Source organism: Mesocricetus auratus, unplaced genomic scaffold (genome assembly GCF_017639785.1).
Source record: "Mesocricetus auratus isolate SY011 unplaced genomic scaffold, BCM_Maur_2.0 Super-Scaffold_100028, whole genome shotgun sequence".
Taxonomy (NCBI): domain Eukaryota; kingdom Metazoa; phylum Chordata; class Mammalia; order Rodentia; family Cricetidae; genus Mesocricetus; species Mesocricetus auratus.
In genome coordinates this window covers 4,840,510-4,865,086 of record NW_024429209.1, presented here as the reverse complement: position 1 = coordinate 4,865,086, position 24,577 = coordinate 4,840,510, and the positions used below count along the sequence as shown (strand labels likewise).

Below are 24,577 nucleotides of genomic sequence, written 5' to 3'. Positions count from 1 at the left end.
CTACTTGCAGATATTTTTAAGATCAAATCAATATTGTTCTACAAAAAAAAAATCTTGATTTATTTTACTGTTTCATGGAGTCAAATTATTTTCTTAATCATTTTACTAATATTTCCCAATAATCAATTCCCCTTATATTCTTTGACAAATCATATTAAGTTGTAAGATAATTCACTTAATATGCTACTGACTCAGAACTCAGCATTCATTCTCTTTAATACTTTTGTACATATAGTCAAAAAATTGGTTTGCAGTTGCTTTTTTATGCAATATCTTATTTAAATTATTAGACATATGCTAAAATTCATAAAAATAAACTTGCAACTTGCTAACTTTTCCCTAAAATCTGGTAGAAAATTTTAAAATGAACATTATTTACTTGATCTTAGGCAAAAGTCTGAGAAGCAATGAACATTATTTTCTTAAAACCTTAAATATTCTAAAGTATTAACATGAATAGAAAAAACTACACTCTCAGGTACAAGGCTATTAAAGGATTTAATAATTTTCATTCCAAATATTTTGATTTACTACTTCTACTATGGTAATTAATCTACTAGGAATATCACTAATCATTTGTAGATGGATCTTTGTTTTGTGCCTTCCTTATTTACTTCTGTATCTATTGTTTCCCACTATCTGGTCTTTTATTTTGCATTTATTTTATCTGGAGACAGGGTCTCACTATGAACTGGTTTAAAACCCACTTTGTAGAACAGGGTGGCCTCTAGCTAAGAGATCTAGCTACCTGCTTCTGCCTCTCACTTTAAGAGGTTTTATTTTACATTACACATTTCAAACTATTTTCTATAGTATAAAATATATTCTCTCTACATGTTGAAATATAAATCGAACATCAATGTCTTTCTGCTTTCCTAAAACATTAAGTAACCTATGGCTAGGTTAACTGCACTTTTCAGACAAGTTATCTACCTACTACCTATGCTACTAGGGCATAGAGCCCAGCCTATTTTAATTTTTTTTAAGACAGGCTTTCACTATGGGTCTTGAACTTTTGTCTCTACATTGTAAGCACGAGCCACCATAATCAGGTAATCTTACCAACTATACAACACAAGAGATGGCTTGCATTGCAATAGTACAGGATTGGGACTGAGAACGTAACTCACTGGCAGGGTACTTGCCTAGCATGTGCATGGCCCTGTATTCAATCCTTACAACTAGAAAACTGAAGACCAAACATGAAAATTTTAGAGAACTACAGAATTAATTTCATTCTTTTAAAGAATGATATGAAAAAGCCAATTCAAAGCTGAACTCACCATTGAAGCCGTCCCATCACAGGTGCACTGTCCTGCAGCCCATACTGAACCCACAACAGCAGCACAGAACTCCACTGATTTTCATGCAGTATAGGCTGGGTTTTTGTTTGTTCACTTGTTTTAAACCTTTCTTCATTTTGATAAAAAGTATTATAGCTATCATCAGCTGGTGGTTAATTTGTGAATACACTTATATTCATAGAAGTTCCTAAAATTTACCTTCAATGCCTCTAAGGATAAAAATCCAAAGTGAGAAAGGAAAAGGCGGGCTGTTTGGAATTCCTGGGCAGGAGGTGGGGGCTTACAATCCGTAACAGGGTCAGGGAAGCTTCTCTTCTGCAATTCTCCCTCGCTCTGCTGTTCCAGATGTATTTCATATGCAATCTGCTGGGCCATACCACTCCTTAGTTTTTCATGCCTCTCTTCTAACTGAAATAAATCAGATATTTTTAAAGCATTTTCTTAAAATGAAATGTTTCTTTTAATTTTAAAACAAAAATAAAGCAAAACACAACAAAGAAAATGGTAAGTTTTGTTGATCAACATTATGTTTCAGTTAAACAGAGTAGAGAATTAAACAGACATGGTTCAAAGTTAGACCTATATCCAAAAATTCTTTCCCAGGGTCTAACCAATTGCTTCTTCATCTCCTGGCTATAGAATCTCTCCTGACACTATATCTCTGCTCTTGGAGGGGCAAAGCTGTTTTCTCAGTAAACCCCCAGATGGTTATCTTGACCCTTGTATCCATCCTTCACAAGGTATCTATCATAAAGTTTTGAAATATTTACCCACACGAACTCCTTACCTTTGGTCAATCCTACTTTAAAGTTTCACCCCCTCATGTGTGAAGATACTTCTAAATAAACTGGCATAATTATACAACCACTTCAGCCTTAACTACCTAGACCACACATGAGCAAATGCTCCTGAGCCTCAGATGTGAGCCACTTTCAAGGGTTGTATTTATCTCCAATCCAACCCCAGTTCCTGTATTAGCCAAATATCTGCCTTTACTACCAGAGTCTGATCATGTTATCCTATTACTGAAACCTATTGCAAACAGCCCAGGCAGTCAAGGACCCTGTCTCTAAAAGATGTTTAGTTCTTATCAGCTGGCCCAATCTATACATCTATCCTCTAACATGACAACTCCTGATGACAGAGACCCAAGTCATCATCTGCCTCTCCTCCCTAACACTAAAGGCAATGCTTGACCACATATACCATCTAAAAATGTTTGCATTTATCCTTTTGGAAAGAACTAACAGTAACTTGTCTTACTTCTTCAGTGACAATTTCATGTAAATCTGGAATGCTCAAATCTGCTTTTACAAAAGGAATCTTGTCCACCTCTTCAGGAAATGGTCGATGTTTCACAGAATATTTAAATCCAACATCATTTTTAGGAATTGGGCGAGGTTCCGGCACAAAAAGCTGTTAAAATAACACAAATGACATTATGGGTATTAGACATTATCCAACAACTATCTCTGACATGTCTTCTAGTCATGTCCCTTTAATGCTTCTACTTTCCTATGCATGCATTATCACCAACACTCAGCAACAATCTGCACATGCTGTACTATGGTACAAGTAGGAAATCTATATACTGTGTACTCAACTTCATTTTTCTAAAAATGTTTGTCAACTTATATATTTCATGACTAATAAATAGTTTGCATCTCTACTGCCCAGGTCTCAGTCATCTGCATTCAATTCTAAGTTAATGATTAAGGCAGTTTAGAGTTTTAAGACTCAAACTTCCAGTCAAGTATGGTGATGCATGCCTTTAGTCTTAATACATGAGAGATAGAGACAGGTAGATCTCTGTAAGATCCAAACCAGCCTGGTCTACAGAGCAAGTTCCAGCCAAGGGCTACACAGAAAAACCCTGTCTTGGAAAGAAAAGAAAAAAAAAAAGATTCAAATTTTCTTAGTATGTGCACTGCCTTAGGTTGTATTATCAGTGCCAAAACAAAAACAGAAGACAAAAGACCAAAGACCCAGACTTCCTATTTTTCTAAGAGCTCTCAACTATTCACACAGAAAATGTAAGTTGGGATCCCTGGGCATCTCTAGAAAGTGTGTTTGATCAGAACCTTAGCTGGCTTTAATAACAGCATGGGTCCTTGTATGTACACGACATACCTGGACCTTCAGTGAATTCAGTTTCTTTCCCATTCTGCTCCTTTGAGTCTTACAGAGTCACTGATGGAATACAATTTGCTCAGATCACTAACAGACTCATCTCAGGGGTAAAATATGGAGAGAGCCCAAATGCTGGGGAATTTCATTATAATATTTAAAAGTAATTTTTAGTAATATAAGTAAACTCTTAAAAGTAATTAAAATCAGTATAGCAAATGCTTATTTAAGCTGTTAAACTTATACAGAAAGAAAAGTGATTTGAAGAAAACTCAGTAAAACATGAACTATCAAACTATAGCTAGCTACCGCTGAAAGTGACTGCAAATGATTTAACATTTCTTTCATCTAAACTTTCCAACAAGCAGAAAATGGCCACATAATTTTAAATCTGTAAAATACTGCAATAAATTATATAAGCATATTAGCAATTATACATAATGAATCATGCAAACAATGTGAAATTAAGTCTTACATGTTAGACCTCTCAAAGGCCAATGCAAAATTTTCCCATATATGGTATGCATCTGACTTTTAAAGCTGCACAGAAATGCCTAGGACCACTGTTTAGGATAGTAGTCCTTATTCCTAATTGAGCATCACCATCACCAGAAAATTTTGAAAACTACCCTTGCCTTACAGGTACCTACTTATAAGGAGTTCAGTAGACCTGAATTCTAGGTTCCTAGGATGATTCTTAAGTAAATTTATTGACAGAGGACCTCGCTAGGGATCAGAAACATGTAACCTGTGACTTTTTGTTGGAATGTTATTTAGACTTTAAATCACCCACACACATGGACGCACACATGCACACAATCATATGCATCCATGTATATGTACTCACGCACACACTGTAACTTCTGATGTACCTTCTGATTTGCTTTTGCTCCTCTTGGCAAAAGGCAAAGTTGCTGAGCCCAAGCAAGTCTTCCAGACATTCCCCGGACCAACACAGTGACAGAGGGGAAAAAATCATCTAGAATAAAACGGATGTGTAAAAACTTTTACTTCAGATAACAACCATTTAATATACAACTTGCTATCACCTGCAGAACATTTCATGATCAAATCCCTAGCACAGGACCTCCTAAACTGCAATGCCACAGCTAAGTACCATGAGTACTTTTATCCCACTCTGTAGTAACCACTCTATTTTAACCTTCCTAACATCCTCACATACCGTATCTGCAGTGCTGACATACATTTGCTTATAGATTGGGGTCCTGCGACTACAGGCAGACACTGTTTCCTCCCAGCATAAGTCCAGGGATGAAGACATGTAAAAATTCAGGATCCTTTTTATTCCCTTTCTTTGTATCAGATATGGTAATTAAAAGTGGTTCATATGTTCTCATTTCTTCTGTTATTAACTATTTCAATGAACAAAAAAATCCTTAATTATATAAAATTGTTCACTTTTTAATTTTTTTTTTGTAGACTACCTATGCAGTAAAATTACTTGGAATAAGAACAAGGCAGTCCTAAAAATACTTGCAAGAGAACCCGGAAGCCTAAAGGAGATACTAGGATTCTGCAGGCTGTTCGGCAGATGGTTTATGGGTGTGTGTGAGGGGGTGGAATAATGAAAAGTAGGCAGCAGGGAGAGAAGCCTTAGCTCTGGGAAAAGAAGGCAGAGTTGATCAATGATGAATAGTGCCATCCTATTTCATACTAATGTCACTAAACTTAACCACAACGAAATGGAAACAGTGTCCTTGTATTACAATCAGGGCTAGGTCTCTCATTTTGTAGACTCGAGACATCCTGCTTATAGTCACAGCAGCCGTACAAGACTAAGACTCTGCTTACGTTTGCATGTGTCTTTAGTCACTGAGGAAGTCCTAGTGTGGTGGGATAACAGAAAATAGTATTGTTTGGAAAGCCTGAACTTTTCAAGTTACCCTAAGCAAATCAAAAACACCCTGTGATCCTCCTAACTATGGGACAGTGCACATCTTATCAATGACTAATCACTGAAGGTTTTTCAGCAAACATATCTACATGCTTAAGGATGAACACTATGGTGCAAGGAGGGCAGTGGTAAGGGCAAGCAAATTTTTGAGCTGCCAAAGGGGCTATCAGACCACGTAGAAAGAAATTAATAAGGCCTTGCATTTAGATGTATTGGGAGGAATACAGAGGAAAAGATTCAAGAGTCACTGGTATTATAGAGACAGTGAGACTAATTATATAAGTAACAGGCGGAGGAAGCAAAGATGACTTTTCAAATTTCTAACCTGTGTGGGTAGTAGTATCCAAACAGAACAATGATGGGTGAAGGGAAAGGGAGTAGAGGGGTAGGATCCAAGGTTCATAAGGAAAGAAAGAACGACAATGATTTTTATAAATAGTAAATATAAAATATCTCACTAAGGCAAACTTTCCATAAATATTTGAGATACTTTGCTATTTTGAGCACACATAAAGAATCTTTAAACAGTGCTACTTCATTTGCACATTCTATTTTTTCTGACCTGTTTCTCCAGTGATGTTATCCTATAGCTTCAAGTCTTTCTGACAAATAGTTACTTGGGATTTACAGTCTTTGCTTCCCTGACAGAACTGAGAACACACTGTTTGAGCAGTAGAGAAAGCTAAGAGTACTACAACTTACTCTGCTCATTTCCAAGCGGTTGCTCCAGCATTGCCAGGATGACACTGTTATCCAAGACAAAGTACCGGAAACTATGCTTGTTTATGGTTGGCAGCCTGGAGTATTTGATCAGAGTGGTCTCATTCACCAGACTACAAGGAGAGGCAGGACCACTGGGTGAAGGAAATGCGCCAAGCAACTGCATGATACTACGGAGAATGGAATAAAGAACAATTAATTCCCAAAGAAAATTCTAACTTTACCTATTGGATCTATGTACCCTTCTACTCCACTGAATTAACTGAACACAGCTATGTTTCCTCTTCACGGGTCAGATTTATTCCCTGTGGCAAAAAAAAATTACTCTGGCATGCTGGGTAGAATCTGTGCCCCAAGAATGAAAGGCCACTCTCCCAGATGCAGGATAACAGTAGCCACAACTTTCAACTGGCCTAAGAACTGCCCTCAGCCATGGATGCCTCACTCAGGACCTCTGCTTCTTTCTAGAACAGACCACATTCAACAACTAGTTAGTGCAAAGTTCCTAGGTCCCAGTTCCCTCCCAGGTAGAGAGAATACTCAAGGTCAAGTCAGCGTTAGCATTTGTTGCAACACTCTACTGTCCAGCAGCTTTGTTCTTCTGCCTGACCAATCCTGCTTTGTCCCAACAAAAGACCTCAAACAAATTTCCCTCTTTTAACCAGGGAACATAACTAACTACAGTTCCAGATCAGGAAACCCCTAAAGACACATTTCAAACTCTGCTGTGTGCTCTAGGTCTCAGGATTATGATACCCGAAATATCTTAGGCCTAGAAAAGGACGAAATGATCAGCCAAAACCCATCACCTTTTAAGATAAGGAAAGTTAAAACTCCAAAGAGCTAACTGATAGTTAAGAGGCCAAACCTCAGGACCTGCTGCCTTCTTCCTGCATGTCCAGGAATAGATATATCCTCATTTCAGGTAAGGAACCTGAGGCACTAACAGTTAAATCTCTAAACTGTCATAAATAAATCTATAACAAAAAAAATCTATAACACAAAATGCTTTAAAAAGCAATTTCACTGATCAAGACTTACCATTCAGAAATATTTGCATGTGTATACAGTATGTATACACATTCATGCACACACAGAGGGAATAAAAATTTACAAAGATTTATGCATATAAGCAATGAATTTAATCTAGCTCTTTGTGTCAAGTACTGTTCTAGGCACTTTACATTTTTCATATAGTTTCATAATAACCATATGAAATAGATACCATCATTTTCTTTTTTTTATTATCCTCGTGTATAATAAACAGAGACTCAATAAAAAAGCATTCTGTATTTAAACAGATTTTTACCATATATTATCAGTGTGGCCTTTCAAATGCATCCCATTCAGAAAACTATTCCTCAACACCTTTGTGTATATGTGTATACATATGACTGTGTATTGTATGTGTGTTGTATGGGGGTGCATATGTGGAGGACATGAAATATCCTGTTGTATCATTTCCTGCCTTAACCCCTTGGGACAATGTCTCTTAAGGAATGTAGAACTAGGCTGGCAGCCACTAAGCCACAGTGATCCTTCTGTCTCTGCCTTCCCTTGTAGCATTGAGATGATGGGTATGTCCAGTTTTTGACATGGGTACTGGAGATCTGAACCCGGGCACTCAGGCTTGTATAGCAAGTGCTCTAACCCACTGAACCATCTCCATAACCCTCAACACCATTTATCAATCAATCTTCAGCTTGGACAGCCTGGCCTTAGCTCTCTAAGCTCTCTGATGATGGAAGGCACTGTTTTCCAGCAGATGTCTCCCTTGGAGTTTTCACTTCTCCCAGAAAGACTGCTACAATTCAAGGAATGATAGAACTCAGCAAATTCAGTACTCTAATGATTGTGGAAAACAGGAGCCATCCCAGGAGACCAGTACTAAGAAAATACAGCTTTGGCTTTCACCAGTAAACAGAGGCAGATATCACAAAGTACACAGACCAGGTGAACTTGTCATGTTCCATGTAAGATCTATGATATCAAACAGGCTTCTGGGAGAGTTTAGGCCACTTAATGAAATTGTTATTATAGTCTCACCACATTCTTCTCTTCCTGGTATGTGGAGTAAATATCTCCGAAATTAAAACAAGTACTTAACTGTATGATAAACCTGTAGATAAAGACTGGAATCCTTGTGAACCCCCAGGGAATCTCTGTTGCTATGCTCTGAAGTTCAACCTCTCCTTTCTATAAGCAGTGCTCTGATAAGAACATACCAAACAGGCTCATAATGTTTGCTCTGCCTGTAATGCCAACACCCAGGAAACTGAGGCAGGAGGACTGCCATGAATTTGAGGTTAGCCTCAGCTAAAAAGTGAGAATCTGCCTCAAAAACAGACAAGAACCAGCAAGATGGCTCAGTGGGCAAAGACTATTGCCATCAATCCCAACAACCAGAGTTGGATTCCCTGAAACTCACATGAAAAGGAGAAAAGACTCTCAAAAGCTGTCTTCTGATACACATATGCCCATACACACATACAAATACATGTTTTGTTTTGTTTTTGAAAAGAGCAGGGTGTGATGGCACACACCTTTAATCCCAGCACTTGAGAGGCAGAGGCAGGTGGATCTCTGAGAGTTCAAGGTCAATCTGATCTACACAGTGAGTCCCAGGACAGCCAAAGCTACATAGTGAGACCCTGTCTTGGGGAAGGGGGAAGGCAAAATAATTAAGAACAAACCAAAAGCTATAATAGAACTTAATCTGTAGAGACCATATATCAGAATAAGAGTTAGGATTTCAAAAGCCTATAGATAATGTGGAATTATCTTCCAAAAAGAAATTTCAACAATCCCAAACAAATAAGCACAGGATGAGAACAACAGATGAAAAGAAAGCATGAAAAAGACTCAAGAGTCTAGTTAATTTAACATGAATCTCCAATGCTCAAAGTGTTGGTGCTGTCTCCAGACAGAGGTTGATGAGTTATACTGTTCAACAGAGGTTAAGACATTCAGACCCCAATAAAACACTGTACTCAATGATGTACCTGTGAAAGATTCATGGTCAAAGCAGTGATGTACCTATGAGAGATACATGGCCAAAGCTATACCAGTTGAGTGACAGAATGATAAAGGTACTCAAACTCATGTAATACAAAAACCACGTGAAGGCACTAGCAGAAAGGAACCAGAGCAATATAAACATTGTCTCTGTATACTGCTGTTGCCTGGACAAAGAATTACTACCAAAAGTCTGAGTAAGAACCAATGAGAACAAGTTAACATAAGAGATTTTAGTTTGATATAGAACATCAAGCTTTTAATAATTAAAATGAAGTGGGAAAGCCTGGTGGTAGTGGCGCATGCTTTAATCCTAACACTCAGGAGGCAGAGGCAGGCGGATCTCTGCGAGTTCGAAACCAGCCTGGTCTACAAGAGCTAGTTCCAGAACAGCCTCCAAAACCACAGAGAAACCCTGCCCCTGAATGAATGAATGAATGAATGAATGAATGAGTGAATGAATGAATGAATAAATAAATAAATAATGAAGTGGGAAATCTTAGGGGCTAGACTCTAAACCCATATTAAAGGCTAAGCATTTAGTAAATGTGCCTTAAGCAGGGGGACCACTGAATGACTTCTAAGAACACAAATTCTGAATTTATACTTTAATATGCCAAGGTCAAGAAACCCAACAAGTTAATATGTACATTATAAAGGTTATGAAAGACAGACTGGCATGTACCAAATAAACTTGGTACGACTATGACAGTATGGAACTCCACACTATGTGAGACAAGCAGACAATGAGTGTAGAGGTAGTGAAAACCATTGTCCTTCAAAAATGAGAATGACAGAGGTTCGTACAAGTAGCTAGATGTACTGTGATCATGGAACAGTGTATGATGCTGCTGGAAATACAGAGAGATGAATAAGCAGGTATGAGCATGCCCAGTTCACCATTACAAGAGGCCCAACTATGGCAAGGAAGTACTAGGAAGCAGTGGTGGGACAAATCAGATCAACTCCATGACCTTCCACTGGAATTCAGACATGGTAGGAAACAGGAGATCTACTCAAGGTCTTTAATCACTCAAGCAGTAGGATGAAATATTGTTGAAGAAGAGTTTATCCACAGAGTGCAAGACAAATGGGAAGAGTAAAGAGACTGCCAACAGAAACCATGCAAGAAGTGAGGTGACCTAGTACAGAATCCTATCTGAGGCTTCAGGGGTTGGTGGGAAGACCTTACAAAGATAGTCTACTAGACTTGGTTGCTGGCCTCATGAGGAACGACAGACATACAAATCAGAGGGGAAAAAAAACTGAAAACAATGGTGACAGCTGGCATGGTTGCACATGCCTTTAATCCCAGCACTTTGGAGGCAGAGGCAGGTGGATCTCTGTGAGTTTGAGGCCAACCTGGTCTATACATAGTGAGTGAGTTCCAGAACAGTCAGAGACAGTGAAACCCTGCCTTGAAAAAAAATAATCAAAACAAAACAGAACCAATGGTGATGCTGACAAGCAGCAGCAACTGTAAGAGAACAGAAACTGGTTGTTAGTATTTTCCACCATGATGGAACGCTACACTGTTGAAGAGTGGAAATTAAAGACATCATGGTAGACTTGCTTGTAGATACAACACAGCAAAAAATGAAGTTAAGCCATTTAGATAACTACAGTCTGAGAGAAAAACCCCAGACTCATAGCAACCCCTAGCAGCAATGATGCTCTTATAGGAACAATCAGGCTAGAGTGGAACAAAGTTCTTGCAGCACTAAGAAATCAAGAACTCCTAGTGAGCAAGATTCTCTTTGCTTATCTCCTAGCTGTCATAGCTATCCTCACCAATTTTCTAGCTATTAGCTAAACCTCAACAAAAGCACTGAAAGTCTTACCTGTTACCAGACTGTACAGTTCTAAACAAAAGCAAGCATCCTGAAAATTATGACCTAAGCCCAAGAACAACAGAAACAAATCTAACTAATTTGAATATAAAAGGACACTGCACTCACAAAAGATGTCAGGATCTTAGGCAGTGCTGATTTACACACAAATCTTCAAGCCAGCCCTTATTAATTAACCTCACACTCTTCCATCCTGTGGTTCTGTTTCCCCAGGTTTTCATTCATACTTATCCTTGCATGAGCTACATCTTTCCATATCCTACGAATCTATGCAATCTCAACTTATTCTATTCTTTCAATCTGCAGATGTGCCCAAACTCAGTCCTCTTTCTAGTCCCCCAATCCACTGAGCACAAAGGACTTTCTCAGCTCTTTCTGCCATTCTTTCAAAGAAACAAGCCCTTGGTTCCATAAGCATGTTACTTTGCTTTCACTTCATCTCAAAGTTTTCACTTCCTCCTCCCAGCTCCCTGCCATTTGATTTGTGTCTCTTCTTTTGGGGTTACTTATTATCCACCTGATATTGAGAGACTTTGTGTTTCTATTTCATCTTCCCTACTGCACCAGACAGTATTCATTCAGTAACTAAATCTGACTTATCTGTATGACTCCATTACCAAGTTCTTAAGGAAGTTAAAAAAATTTAGCTGAATAGAACATAAAAGATGTAGTAGTGACCAGCACTGGGTATCAGATCTGATGCTATGACACATCTCATCTCTAAACTAGGCCATCAAAGAAGGGGATGAAGTGGCTCCAAGATACTTCCTAGCTCTACAATGATCTGACCTGAGTTAGTTATCAGCAAGTATGGAAATACAAAGACTCCAAATTTCTGATGTCTTGATGGTCTAAGAATGAGTACAAAAAGAGTATTTCCTTTCCATTTTGTATCTGGAGACACAGCACCCCACAGGGGCCAAGATCACTGCTGCCCTGTCTGTTACAGCTCAGTTTTCAGCTGCTGTTTCCATACCATGTTAAAGTGGCTTCTGCAGCATCCTTTACTCTCATGGACGCAGGGTTTGGCTCCTTATCTCCTTTGTACTTGACCTCTTGCTCACTGTTCTTGGACTTGCTTCCTGAGATACCCAGTTCTACAATCTCCAGTACTTCCTTAAGGCAATCCTAGAAGTGGGAAAAGATACAGAGATTATTTAAAATATTTCAAACATATTTATTTACTTAAGAGAGGGTGTATGTGTGCTTGTGTACAAGCCAAGGTCAGAGAAGAACTTTTGAGAGTTGGTTCTCTCCTCCTACCATATAGAACTCAGTGATCAAACTCAAGTCATCAAACTTGGAGGCAAGCATTGTTACCTGCTGAGCCAGGTCAACTTTTATACACATCATATATACATATATACAGAGAAGACAAGGAGCCCATACGGTGGTTATGTCTTAGAGGTGGAGCTCCAGCTTCTAGTATTCTTTAACAGATATTTTTGTATCATAATAAACTTAAACCTCCATTAAGTTTCTCTTAAAAGAACTAAATGTGTATGTTCAGAAAGAGACTGACATGTTTTAGTCACAGAGCTCACAAAATTGCCATGACTGTCATAAACCCAGAACAGCTAATAAATAAAATAGATTCAGAAGTAATTCCACTAGACTCAGATGGCTTAAGACACATCAGATTACCTAATATATCAAAGAGGTTAATTATTTAATTTTTGAGGCAGAATCTCACTATGGAGATCAGGCTGGTTTCAAACTCACTATGTAAACCAAGCTGACCCTGAATCCAGGATCTGCCTCTGCTTCTTAAGTGCTAGGATTACAGGCAGGTGCCACCATCCCCAACTCCAATGATTTATATCTTAAGCTAATTTCTATTTAAAACTATTTGTGTAACAGAGTTTCATGTAGCCCAGGCTGGCCTTTAACTCATTATGTAGTCAGAGATGACCTTGAACTTCTGATCTCCTTCTTCTACCTCCCAAGTACCTGGAATAGGGACCATCATAACTGATTAACGTAGTGCTAGGGATCAAACTGAACACTTCAGAAATGCTAAGCAAGCATTCTATTACACTTGGCTAAAGTCCAGTCCTGAAAAAAACTTTAGATACCATAACTTTAAAAGCCACAATGAATGTAACTCAGATTTTATCAATATTACTTACAAAGATCTCTACCTTTTTTTTTTCTAAATATCCAGTAACCTTGGGAAGCTCTACTGTCACTGAGCTTATTATGCCTGCTTCTCTGTAAGGTACAGCAGTAGAGAAAACAGACTAGATATCTGTGTCCATTTAAAAGTGTAGAAACCTGTGAGAAATACAATGTTTCAATAAAAGTAACTTTTATAGCCAAGCTGTGCCCTAGCTTTGCAGATTCACAATTAAGTGCCCTTCTTTGTTTGATAATAGGAAACCAAATAGCTTTTAATAGTTATCTCATCTGTCATCCTATCCAAAAAAAAGTATTTTTCCAGATACAGCAGTTGCCCATATGAGTTCTTAGCAACTGTGAAAGCATGCAAAAGACTTGAGCAAGCTCAAGCTAAACCAAAATTTCAGTATAGATATAGTGGAAATAGGCAAAAATATTATCACTAGCCGGAGAACTACTGGCATGTGTGATCACATTTGATAGCTGCTGGGAGAGGTAGGATCAATTTTATTTAATGACATGATCACTGGTAGGTTGACCACACTCCAGGGCAGGCCCTACTCCTAATAGTAGCTAGGAAACACAAACTGGATTCAATATAGGGAAAAAAGAGAGATGGAAAAAAAGATCTCAAATTGGTTAGGTAGAAAGTGAGGTCAGATATTAGTAAAATAGGATGAGTATGTTCAAAATACACTGAATTTTTACAAGAACTAATGATAATATTATTTTTATAAAAGAAGTCTTGCTGGTTCAGAAAAATTAGGCAAGATCTTCTATTTTCATAAAGAATTTCTCTGTAGGATTATTTGGAAACAATTCTAAACATGATGATAGTTTACAAGTTATGTTCAAAAGAGTAAGTGTTCTACTGAAATCAAACAAATACATTCCAAGTGTATGACACTATATTTTAATTTACATATTCTCTTTCAAAAGGTATTTTCTCAACAAACTGTTTTATTCCTACTTGGTGTTTTAAGACTGAATAAGCGCCAGACAGTGGTGGCATACGCCATTAATCCCAGCACTCGGGAGGCAGAGGCAGGCGGATCACTGTGACTTCCAGGCTAGCCTGATCTTCAAAGAGAGTTCCAGGACAGTCTCTAAACCTACAGAGAAACCCTTTCTCGAAAAACCAAAAAATAAACTAATAAATAAAAATTTTTTTAAAAAGACTGAATAAGCTCACCTTCTCATCCAGCATATCAGGGTGTTCTGTCAGCCAGACACAGAGACACTGAAATGCTGCCACTATCATGGAGTGCAGATCCCGGGAGTGAAGAGGAGCTGGCCGACTGCACTGGTATACAATATAACTGCACACAGAACTGATGGCACGCTTCCGGTCTCCCAAGTCAACCATCACCTTCACCTAAGCATGTCCATTTAAGGAACAAAACCAGTTAGTCAGGAACCACTACACCAAGCATTTGCTCTGCAACTGAGCCTATCTGATAATGTGATACACAAGAGGCCTTGTTTTAAAATATTATTTATATACAGGAACAGAATATTACAAACATACTACAAAAAAGTAAAATTCTCAAACCCTAAAACAGTACTTTACTCTAGCATGGTTGTTCACACCTTAAAACCCAAAGCTTTTGGATGCACTTACTTGTAAAATGTGAATGGCCAGCAAAGGAACATGTGTTTTTAGTCCCTAACCCAACCTCACAGTGATGGTTTTTGCTCTGCACAAAGTCTAGTGAAACAGCTTAAAGGGTCAATTTTCAATTACAGTAAGTTACACATGTTCAAAGTATGTAACCTCAAAGAATTGTCATTACAATCAGATAACACCAACATCACCCCCAAATACCCTCATGCACCTCTGTAAGCTTCCTCCCATTCCTCTTGTGAGGATTGCTTATCTGCTACCATATTAGATATATGTAAGTTCTACAGTATCTACTTGGGGGAAAGGTACTTAGCTAGCTTCTTCTATTTAGCATAATTAATTACTTCCAGATGTTACCTACTTTTTGTAATACTTCTTACTTTTATTGAGTGTATTCCAGCATATGAATACAGTACAATGTATCTACCTAGTAGCCTGTTAATGGACATCTGGGTTATTTCCATCCTGAGGATGTTACAAATATATTTGCTATGAACATCCACTTCATTGACTGGATGTATATTCTCTTATATACTGGGATTAGGATGACAGGGTCATAAGATACATGAAATATTAAATTTTTAAGGATGGGCCAAACTATTTTCCAAAATGGTTATTATAATTAACATTCTCATTAACAGTTTCCTCATATCCTCATCAACATTTGGTATGGTCAAGTCTTTTTAAATCTAGCCTCTGTGTGCATGTGTGCGTGTGTGTGTGCGTGCACATGCGTGCACATGCATGCATGCAAGCACACATCAAGTTTCTATGAGTACATGCATCTGTGTGTATGCAGAGGCCACAGAAGGACTACTGGGTGCCTTCCCTATCACAGTGGTTCTCAACCTTCCTAATGTTGCAACCCTTTAATATAGTTCCTCATGCTGTGGTGACCCCAACCATATATATATATATATTTTTTTGCTGCTACTTCATAACTGTAATTTTGCTACTGTTATGAATAGTAACGTAAATATCTGTGTTTTCCAATAGCCTTAGGTGACCCCTATGAAGGGGTCATTCAACCTCCAAAGTAGTCTTGACCCACAGCTGAATCACTTTCAATATTATCTCTTGGGATAGGGTCTCTCACACAACCTAAAGCTTCCTGTTTCAGCTAGGCTGACAGGCTAGGAAACTCCTTCAGACTGTCTATCCACCTGCCACTCTGAAGTCCATGTAGTCATTCCCAGCTTTTTAAATGGGTGCTGGGGATATGAATTTAGGTTCTCATGCCTGCATAGCAAGCACTCTTACCCTAAGCTATGCTCGTAACCCTCAATTTTAGCCATTCTACTATGAGTATGTAATAGTATATCAATGTGAATCTAATTACATTTCCCTAACAACTAATGATATTGAGGTAGGAAAACTCACCTTAAAGGAGAGTGGCACTATTCCCTGGGTTTGAGTCCTGGACTGCATAAAAAGGAGGAAGCCAGCTGAGCACAAGCATTCATCTGCTCTCTTCTTCCTGACTGCAGACTCAACGTGACTAGCTGCTTCAAGCTCCTGCCACCTTGACATCCCCGCCATAATGGACTGTACCCTTGAACTGTGAGCCAAAATAAACCCTTCCATCCTTAAGTTGCCTTTGTCAGGGTATTTTGTCACAGCATGAGACAAGTAACTAATAAATTTTTACAGTTAAGTCTACAATCCATTTTTAGCTGGTTTTTGTACCTACCATTTACAAAACAGGTATGAAACCAAGTTTCCTACCAGTACCACTGGTCAAAAAGACAACCTTTCTCCTTAGAGTTATCTTTGCACCTTTGTTAAAAACCAGACAGCCATATAAGTATGATGTTGAAGTCTCAATTATAGACCACTGATCTATTCATTCAACTCTGCTCTAACACCAGTTTTAATCAACTTTATCTTTACAGAGAGTTATGGAATCAGGTAGTATTAGCCCATATATATGATGACAAAGGTACAGAGCAGTGCTCCATCCAAGCTAACTGCATCTTAAACTGAAAGTGAACCACAAGTCCAGGGGAGCAGCACCTCGCTCTCTGTATGGCCCACCATGTCTCATGAATGGTTACCCTAACATTTAAATCAGCAAATGCTCCTCACATATCTATGACATTTGAGGGCTTCTGGGTTAAGTCCCAAATGGTGTTGAGAACATACTAAGTTTTCTTGTCTATTCTGTCTCACAGTTTGTAAGACAACTCTGAAGTAAATGGCTAAGGTTCATCTCAGACACTACTACTACGTGATAAGTATTACTGTATGACCACAATGTATTTTATACTTTCATCTCATCTGATCCTCACAACACCAAGTAGTATATAAAAAATAAAACAATCCTTTCCACTTTAATAATAAAAAATACTCAGTGAGATGCTAGTGAGAATGTGGAAAAATTAGAACCCTTGTATATTGCTGAAAGGAACGAAAAAAGATTCAGTAGCTGTGGAAAACAATTTACAGTTCTTCAAAAAGGTTAAATAACCAAGTCACTGTTTTCACTTGGACTTCAATTTTATATTTAAAGTAATCTGCATACCCCAAAGAACTGAAAACTGATATTCCAAACAAATACACATTCCCATAGTCCACAATAGCTCTACTAATAATAGTCTAAAGACAGAAGCAGTCTAAAAACCACTTTGATGAGCAGGCAAACAAACAGTGATAATTGCTTTCAGCATGGTGCTGTGCAATCATAAAAAAGGGCTAAAACTCAAAAAAGTGCTCAAGTGAGAAAGACAGCTACTCTTGAAAAAACATACATCACTTGATTTTCCTACTGATCCCTTTCTGTGAATGGTCCTGATTAGGTAGAGACAAAGAGACAAAATGAAGATCAGTGACTGTCTGAGGAGGTGATGGTTGGAAGAGTGGGCAAGAAACTTCTTGGGGCTTAGGGACTTTCCTCCAGGGTGACAAAAACACTTGGAAATGTAGGTGGTGGGTTGCACTACACTGCGAATGTGCTAACAGCCACAGAATCACTTGCTTTAAAATGGTTAGTTTCATGTTACAGGAATTTCAGAGAAAGAGCAAGAGAAAGACTGAGGCTTAAGTGCAGGTGAACCCCACTTCTAAGGTTCCACAAAACTGAAACAACTGTGAGAGAAAATTGAACATATAGTCAATTTTTTGCTTTTGATAATGGAAAATAGTAATCACAGAAATATTTTATGACAAATGCTCCTTATCCAAGCAATAAATACATTATATGTGCAAATAGTCACCAGTATTAAAATGCTTTCTGTACCTTATCAGAAACATTCATATCCTTTGCACCTATTTTTCATTTTGAAAAATTTCACTTGGAAGCTCAATTTTGTACATTCTAGATGTAAAATACACACATGTACTGACAACCCTAAAATACCTACACAAAGTGTGTGGGTGTCAAAAAAAAAAAAAAAAGACTGAGGCAAGTCTGCTGGACTAAAATAAGGGACTATCCTCACCTTTGCCAGGCCTGAGAGGAGCTCTAGAGCTGCCAGGGATATGCTCATGTCTTGACGCCACTGGGAGTTGAGTCTTTGGGTGACGAGATGAATGCTGCGAATCAGGAGTCCAGCAGCTGAATCTGTATTAAGAGCTAGGATATAACCCAATGCCACATCCACAGGGAGGGAAAACAACTAAGCATTAGTAACAGAAGCACAGCATTCCACCAGGCACAGACCACAGCAGCCACAGTGAGCACAATGGGCACCCACACAGAGTTATGCTCCCCGCCCACCAGCCTGAGCACCAGGCCTGACTGATGGTGTACAAGGCACACATGGGGCTGGCCAGCTTCTAGCTACCAATCCACATATTGACAAAGAACACTATGGACTTGGCAGTTTCAGTAACATCCTTATAATGAAAAATGGTGTTTTAAATTTTTAAATAAATAACTTATTTAATTTTCAAAAAGAACAATGAAAAGGCAACCAAGTATTTCCTTAGAGTTTTACAGAGGCAAGAATTCAACCTGATAGCCTCCTTAGATGCTAGGAATTACCTTAACGCATCTGTTGAAATGACAGGGTCTAAACCAGTAAAAACCACATGCAATGCCTTTTCAAACCCATGTTTACATTTAGCTCTTTACCACCATTTTAATACCTTTAAAAAGGTTAAATAACCAAGTCATTGTTTTTAGTTGGAGTTCAATTTTATATTTAAAGTAACTGTTACTTTAATAGTGAATTCCAAGAAATTAAAGTGGGATAAATTAAACTGTAATTAAAAAGTAAGCTTTAGGGGCATTATACCTGTGGATCCTATCAGAAAGAGGGCAGTGACAACAGAAAAAGGAATGATCATTAAAGAGAGACAGTCATGCGACACTAACACAAATCTGGATTTTTTTTCTTAGTAAAAAATATGACATAACAAGCAGAGCTCACTAACACCAGCTGAAAATGCTGGAACAAACAATCAGTTCAAACACTTATATACAACACATGCAGTAATGCAAAATTATCTTTAGTTTTAAAATGTCTTAGAAACTACAAGAAACAGTTCAACCTAGAAAATGCCTAAATCTACACAAGGAGTAACAATTTAAATGTATCAAATATCCACATGATGACTCTATGTGTTTGACATGATGATGGGTAATATTGATCATATATTCAATTATGAAAGCATGCCTCATGAACATGGCTCATGGATTCTCCGGATTATTTAAAAAAAATCAAGCTCACATCTAGGGAATTAGATATTCTAATGTCAAGGAATAAACACAGATTCAATCAATATCAGCATTTGTGCATAAAACATTATAAAGTTGCTCGGCAGTGGTGGCGCACGCCTTTAGTCCCAGCACTGGGAGGCAGAGGCAGGTGGATCTCTATGAGTTCGAGGCCAGCCTGGTCTACAGAGTGAGTTCCAGGACAGCCTCCAAAACAATACAGAGAAACCCTGTCTCAAACAATAAAAACGGGAAAAAAAATATAAAGCGCTCACACTAAGTCCATAAAATAACTGCTCAGTGTAAAGGACGTCACTAAACAGCATGCTTTGCTGGCAAGTGTTTTATTTAGCAAGGCAGAAAAGTGTCTCTTTATTCTTGTAACAGAAGAACCTAACAAGATGGAATATGTAAGTTTTATTATGGAGACAAATGCTTCTCTGGGTCTCCTCTAATACAAACTCCATCTCTTCTCTCACAACTTCAAGGATGCAGATCACTGACCATCTCTGCCATTATTCTGACAGCTCTGAAGCAAGCCCCACATCTTATGTATACCTGTATCACCAGCACCTTGTATAGAACCTAAACACCCCCTGAGCTCTCATCATAAACATCTGTAAGATCTAACAAACTCCAGCTGGGTGTTGGTGGCACATGCCTTTAATCCCAGCACTCGGGGAGGCAGAGGCAGGCAGATCTCTGTGAGTTCGAGGCCAGCCTGGTATACAGAGCAAGTTCCAGGACAGCCTCCAAAACAATACAGAGAAACCCTGTCTCGAAAAACCAGAAAAAAAAAAAAAAAGAATCTAACAAACTCCAAAACAAGCTACAAGAAATCATGAATACATTTCCTTAGTTTTTTAAAACTAACATCTTCTGTCAATTATACCTAAGTAGATAGTTTTATTTTTATTTATTTTTTTGATTCTTGAAAAGTTTTAATTTTGCTTATTTTGTTAACAGAGAATTAATACACGTACAAATGCCAACAGGCTATTTTAAACACAGCTTACCATAATCCCTTAGGAGAGCTTGAGCAGGTCTCTCACTATCGGGCGTTGTAGGCTCTGTGCTTCCTCCACTTGCTGAGCTAATACCACTATTAGTGCGACTATGACTCTTCAGGTTGTTTTCTCCACCACCCTAGTCAAATACAAAGAATCAAGATGAACAGTTTGCAAGTATAAAAAGAAGTTAATTATTAAAAAATTTGTTAGAAAGTTGGATGTTGATGGCACATGCCTTTAATCACAGCATTTGGGAGGCAGAGGTAGGAGGATCTGTTGATTCAAGGACAGCCTGGTCTACAAATTGAGTTTCAGGACAGCCAGGGCTACACAGAGAAACCCTGTCTCAAAAGAGAAAAACTGTTAAGAGTTGGGGCCATGACTCAAAGGAGTACAGCACTTGCCTCACATGCATGAGGCTATAGGTTCATCCCCAATAATGCAAACATAACAGGTTAACTAGCATAAGGGGTTAGAATCACTGGTATTGTTGCTCTGATGCCATCTGTTAAAAGGGTATATAGGGCTTGGTAACTACAAGCATCCATACTGGGGGGTCTCCCATGCTGTTTTATAAAGGGCCACCTAAGAGCCTTTTACAATCACTACAGTTTACTGGGTAATAACTCTGAGTCATTAAAGAAAATATTTCAAATACCTCTAGAGCAAAACCTCAGAACAGGAATATAATCTTCAAATAAAGACAATATGGGGCTAGGAGATGATCTCAGTCAAAGTCTTCACCACTCAAGTTTGAGGACCTGAGTTTGATCCCCAGAACCCCCTTAAAAAAAAGCTAGAGGAAAGGAAGGGCAAGGAAGATGTCTCAGTGGGTAAAGAACACTTGCTATACAAGCATAAAAACCTCAGTTCTAATCCCCAGCACCTATGTAAAAAGTTGGTCATGGCCACCCACATGCCTATAAAGACAGCGCTGTGAGGGGTAGAAACAGGAGTATCACTGGGCTTGTTGGCTGTCAGTTTAGCTCCATGATCAAAGACTCAAGGGAATAGGGCAACGAAATAGTGCAGAATACCTGAAATCCTCCATGCTCACACCCACCCATACCCATTTGCACATGCACGATCTCCCTCTCTCTCTCTCTCACACACACACACACAAGCACACACGCAAGCACACCCAAATGCATATATCTGCACATACATGAAGACCCACATCCATTTATGTACACACACACTCACAAAACAACAACTTTTAAATGTAGTTGTACCATAAAGTACAAACAATAGAACACTATAGTTGTATAAATTCCCATACACATCAGAGCAAATAAACCCATTTGTTAAAGATTCCCCATATATAGAGAACTCACTGCATCCAAATAAGTACATTATTAGCCATCTACTGGAACACGAATTTCCTTAATAATTTTTCATTTATCCAGCTTACCCCATTATAACATATCACTTCCCCATACCACAGCCTACGCCAAGTGTAATGGTCACGTATCTTGAACAAAGAGATAAGGGACACCGTCCGTCTCTAGGGAGCTTTTAAATTATTATTTAAAAGCACTAGTGCTTTGGACACCTGTGTACTTTTGTCTACAGAAACTACAAAAAAGATGGCAGATCTTACAGGTCTTATATCTGTTAGGTATAGTAGGAACTAGAAAGGCCTTTCCTAAACTATTCAGACAAAACCATCCCAGCTGGGTTTCTCTCATGCAGGATTTCCCAAGGAGCTGATGAGGTACTGAACAAGCAGAAATCTCAAAAATGTGTGATGTTTTAAAATAGGATCCTTCTGAGTCTATGAGCTGAAATTTATAAACAAAATGCCTTCAAAAACCACATGTGGGGGGGGCTGGAGAGAGAGCTCAGTGATTAAGAGCACTGGCTCCTCTTCCAGGGTTCTTGAGTTCAATTCCCAGCAACTCCATGGTGGCTCACAACCATCTGTAATGAGATCTTTCCTGGCCTGCAGGCAAACATGAAGACAGAACACTGTATATATAATAAATAAATCTTTAAAAAAAAAAGTATGCCGGGCGGTGGTGGCGCATGCCTTTAATCCCAGCACTCGGGAGGATGAGTTCGAGGCCGGGCTGGACCGACAGCCTCCAAAACAATACAGAGAAACCCTGACTTGTGAAACCAAAAAAAAAAGTGTGGTGGTGGACACCTGTGGAGACAGAGAGACCAGGAGTGTTTTTTTTTTTTTTTTTTTTTTGGTTTTACGAGACAGAGTTTCTCTGTATTGTTCTGGAGGCTGTTGGACCAGCCCGGACTCGAACTCACAGAGATCCGCCTGTCTCTGCCTCCGAGTGCTGGGATTAAGGGCGTGCACCACCACTGCCCAGCGGGACCAGAAGTTTAAGATCAACTTCAGCTATAGGCACAGTTCGAGACTTGCCTGGGTTACATGAGACACTGCCTCAAAAAATAAAAATAAACTGGGCAGTGATGGCATGCTCCTTTATCCCATCACTCGGGAGGCAGAGGCAGGTGGCTCTCTGTGAGTTCAAAGCTAGCTTGGTCTACAGAGTCAGTTCTGGCACAGGCTCCAAAGCTACACAGAGAAACCCTATCTCGAAAAACCAAATATACATATTAAAAAAAAAAAAAACCAATGGGTTGAGGACATAGCTCAGTGGTAGACAGCTTGGTTAGCATGTGTGAGGCCCTAGGTTCAATTCCAGCACTGTTGAGTATGATTTAGATAAAATCAGACAGATTATATAAGCTTCTTACCATCTCCATTTGGCAACCAATGGCTTCTAAAAGTGCAGAATCCTGAACAATATTTAACATTGCTCCTGAAACAGCAAAACAAAACAGTTTACATGACATATAATGACAGTGCAATGACTCAGTCAGAGCAAAAAGGTTATGATTTGGAGCCAGCAGTGGTCATACATATAACCCTAGCACTTGAGGCCTAAGAGAGGAGGACTGCTATCAGTGGAATCCACTTGGGCTATATACGACCCTGTGTCTCCTCTCCTTCCTCTAAAAAAAAAAAAAAAGAAAGAAAGAAATTTTGGTAAAGCAGTCCTGAAATTCTCTGAAGACTGTGAATAAATATATTGATGGCTTAAAAAAAAAAAAAGATAATGCCTTAGAAATCCCCAAATTCTGATATGCCTGCAAAGATTTTATTTTTTAATTTGGGTCAAGGGAGGGAGGATCTGCATACATATGTATGCCATAGGGTATGTAGATGTTAGACAACAACTTTCAGAAATCAGTTCTGCCCTTTCAAGGTAGGATCCTAAGCCCTCACCCCAACTACTGAAAGGGAAAAGGACAAAGGAAGGTGGGGGAGCATAAACGAGACAACTAAGTGCTTTCCTTCCCTCAGCTCATCTCCTTAAATCTTTCAATTGTTTACTACATGTATTTATTTACTTATTGGGGGGAGGGCTACATGCATACCATGGTATTGTGTGGAGGTCAAAAGACAGCTAAAAAGAACCAGGTTCCTTCTGTCACCATGTGGGACCTGGGGATCAAACTCAGGTCACTGAGTCTTGATGGCAAGCATCTTTAACCACTGAGCAATCTTACCAAATCCCCTTAAATCTTTTTCTATAAAAAGCAAAACACAAAAACACTCTACTTCTGGTCAGAATAATAAGAGTTGTATCAGGCTTAGGCACCTCTCAACCTGTATCCTCAGCATGCCTGCAGTCATTAGTACCTGGGTTTCACTTACCAAAAACAAACAAAAAAACTATCTGCACACAAACCTAGTATCATTTGGGTGTTGTTAGGGTCCGTTTCCGTTTGCAAGGCACCTATTAGTATATTCACAAGTCTCAACTTCAGGGACAGAAAAGTTATTGGTTTATCATATGAAGAACTGTCATCATTGCTAAACTTTCCTTCTAGGACCACCTGGAGAAAAAAAACAAATATTTCACATCAGTTACTGTACATGATGCCCATTTAGAAACAAGGGAGGACAGAAGGTGAACAGGCTAATGATCCAGGTCTCCAGTCTAATTGTAGCTCCTACTTGACACCTGTAATCAGATTCCATTAGACTATAAGCACATGAATAGTAAGCCAAGGCACTTCCAAAAGAAGAAATACCTAAACCAGAAAAACTTCATTAATCTATTAGGAATACTGTATCTACCCATTAGAAATGTGTATTTTAAATATTTGTTTATTTATTTAAAGTTGAGACAGGCTGACCTCAAACTCACAAAGCTCCATCTGCCTGGGCCTCCAAGTGCTGGGATTAAAGGCTCATGTGAGCATGCAGGGC

The 24,577-nt window shown here is 38.7% G+C and overlaps 1 protein-coding gene and 1 long non-coding RNA gene across 12 annotated transcripts in view; one reads left to right on the top strand and one right to left on the bottom strand.

The window, feature by feature from the left end:
- Positions 1 to 16,253, top strand: part of LOC121134579 — a 47,056-nt gene extending 30,803 nt beyond the window's left edge. Inside the window, exon 3 of one of the 2 annotated variants that reach the window (XR_005871681.1) lies at positions 16,161 to 16,253. This is a non-coding gene — a long non-coding RNA (uncharacterized LOC121134579). Of the gene's footprint in view, positions 1 to 5,994; positions 6,083 to 16,160 lie in introns of those variants that run through there. The other variant, XR_005871682.1, reaches the window with a different exon arrangement.
- Ralgapb (Ral GTPase activating protein non-catalytic subunit beta) overlaps positions 1 to 24,577 on the bottom strand; it is an 88,632-nt gene that overhangs the window by 28,556 nt on the left and 35,499 nt on the right. For 4 of the 10 annotated variants that reach the window (XM_013122479.3, XM_013122483.3, XM_040733088.1 and 1 more), the window contains 10 exons: positions 24,054 to 24,201; positions 23,056 to 23,120; positions 20,347 to 20,476; positions 18,111 to 18,268; positions 14,242 to 14,424; positions 11,908 to 12,059; positions 6,049 to 6,236; positions 4,304 to 4,410; positions 2,568 to 2,720; positions 1,503 to 1,712 (listed from right to left, as the gene is read on the bottom strand). In XM_013122479.3, the coding sequence (XP_012977933.1) occupies positions 1,503 to 1,712; positions 2,568 to 2,720; positions 4,304 to 4,410; positions 6,049 to 6,236; positions 11,908 to 12,059; positions 14,242 to 14,424; positions 18,111 to 18,268; positions 20,347 to 20,476; positions 23,056 to 23,120; positions 24,054 to 24,201 (1,494 nt within the window). Of the gene's footprint in view, positions 1 to 1,502; positions 1,713 to 2,567; positions 2,721 to 4,303; positions 4,411 to 6,048; positions 6,237 to 11,907; positions 12,060 to 14,241; positions 14,425 to 18,110; positions 18,269 to 18,908; positions 18,918 to 20,346; positions 20,477 to 23,055; positions 23,121 to 24,053; positions 24,202 to 24,577 lie in introns of all 10 variants that reach the window. The other 6 variants (XM_013122481.3, XM_005082651.4, XM_013122484.3 and 3 more) reach the window with 4 other exon arrangements.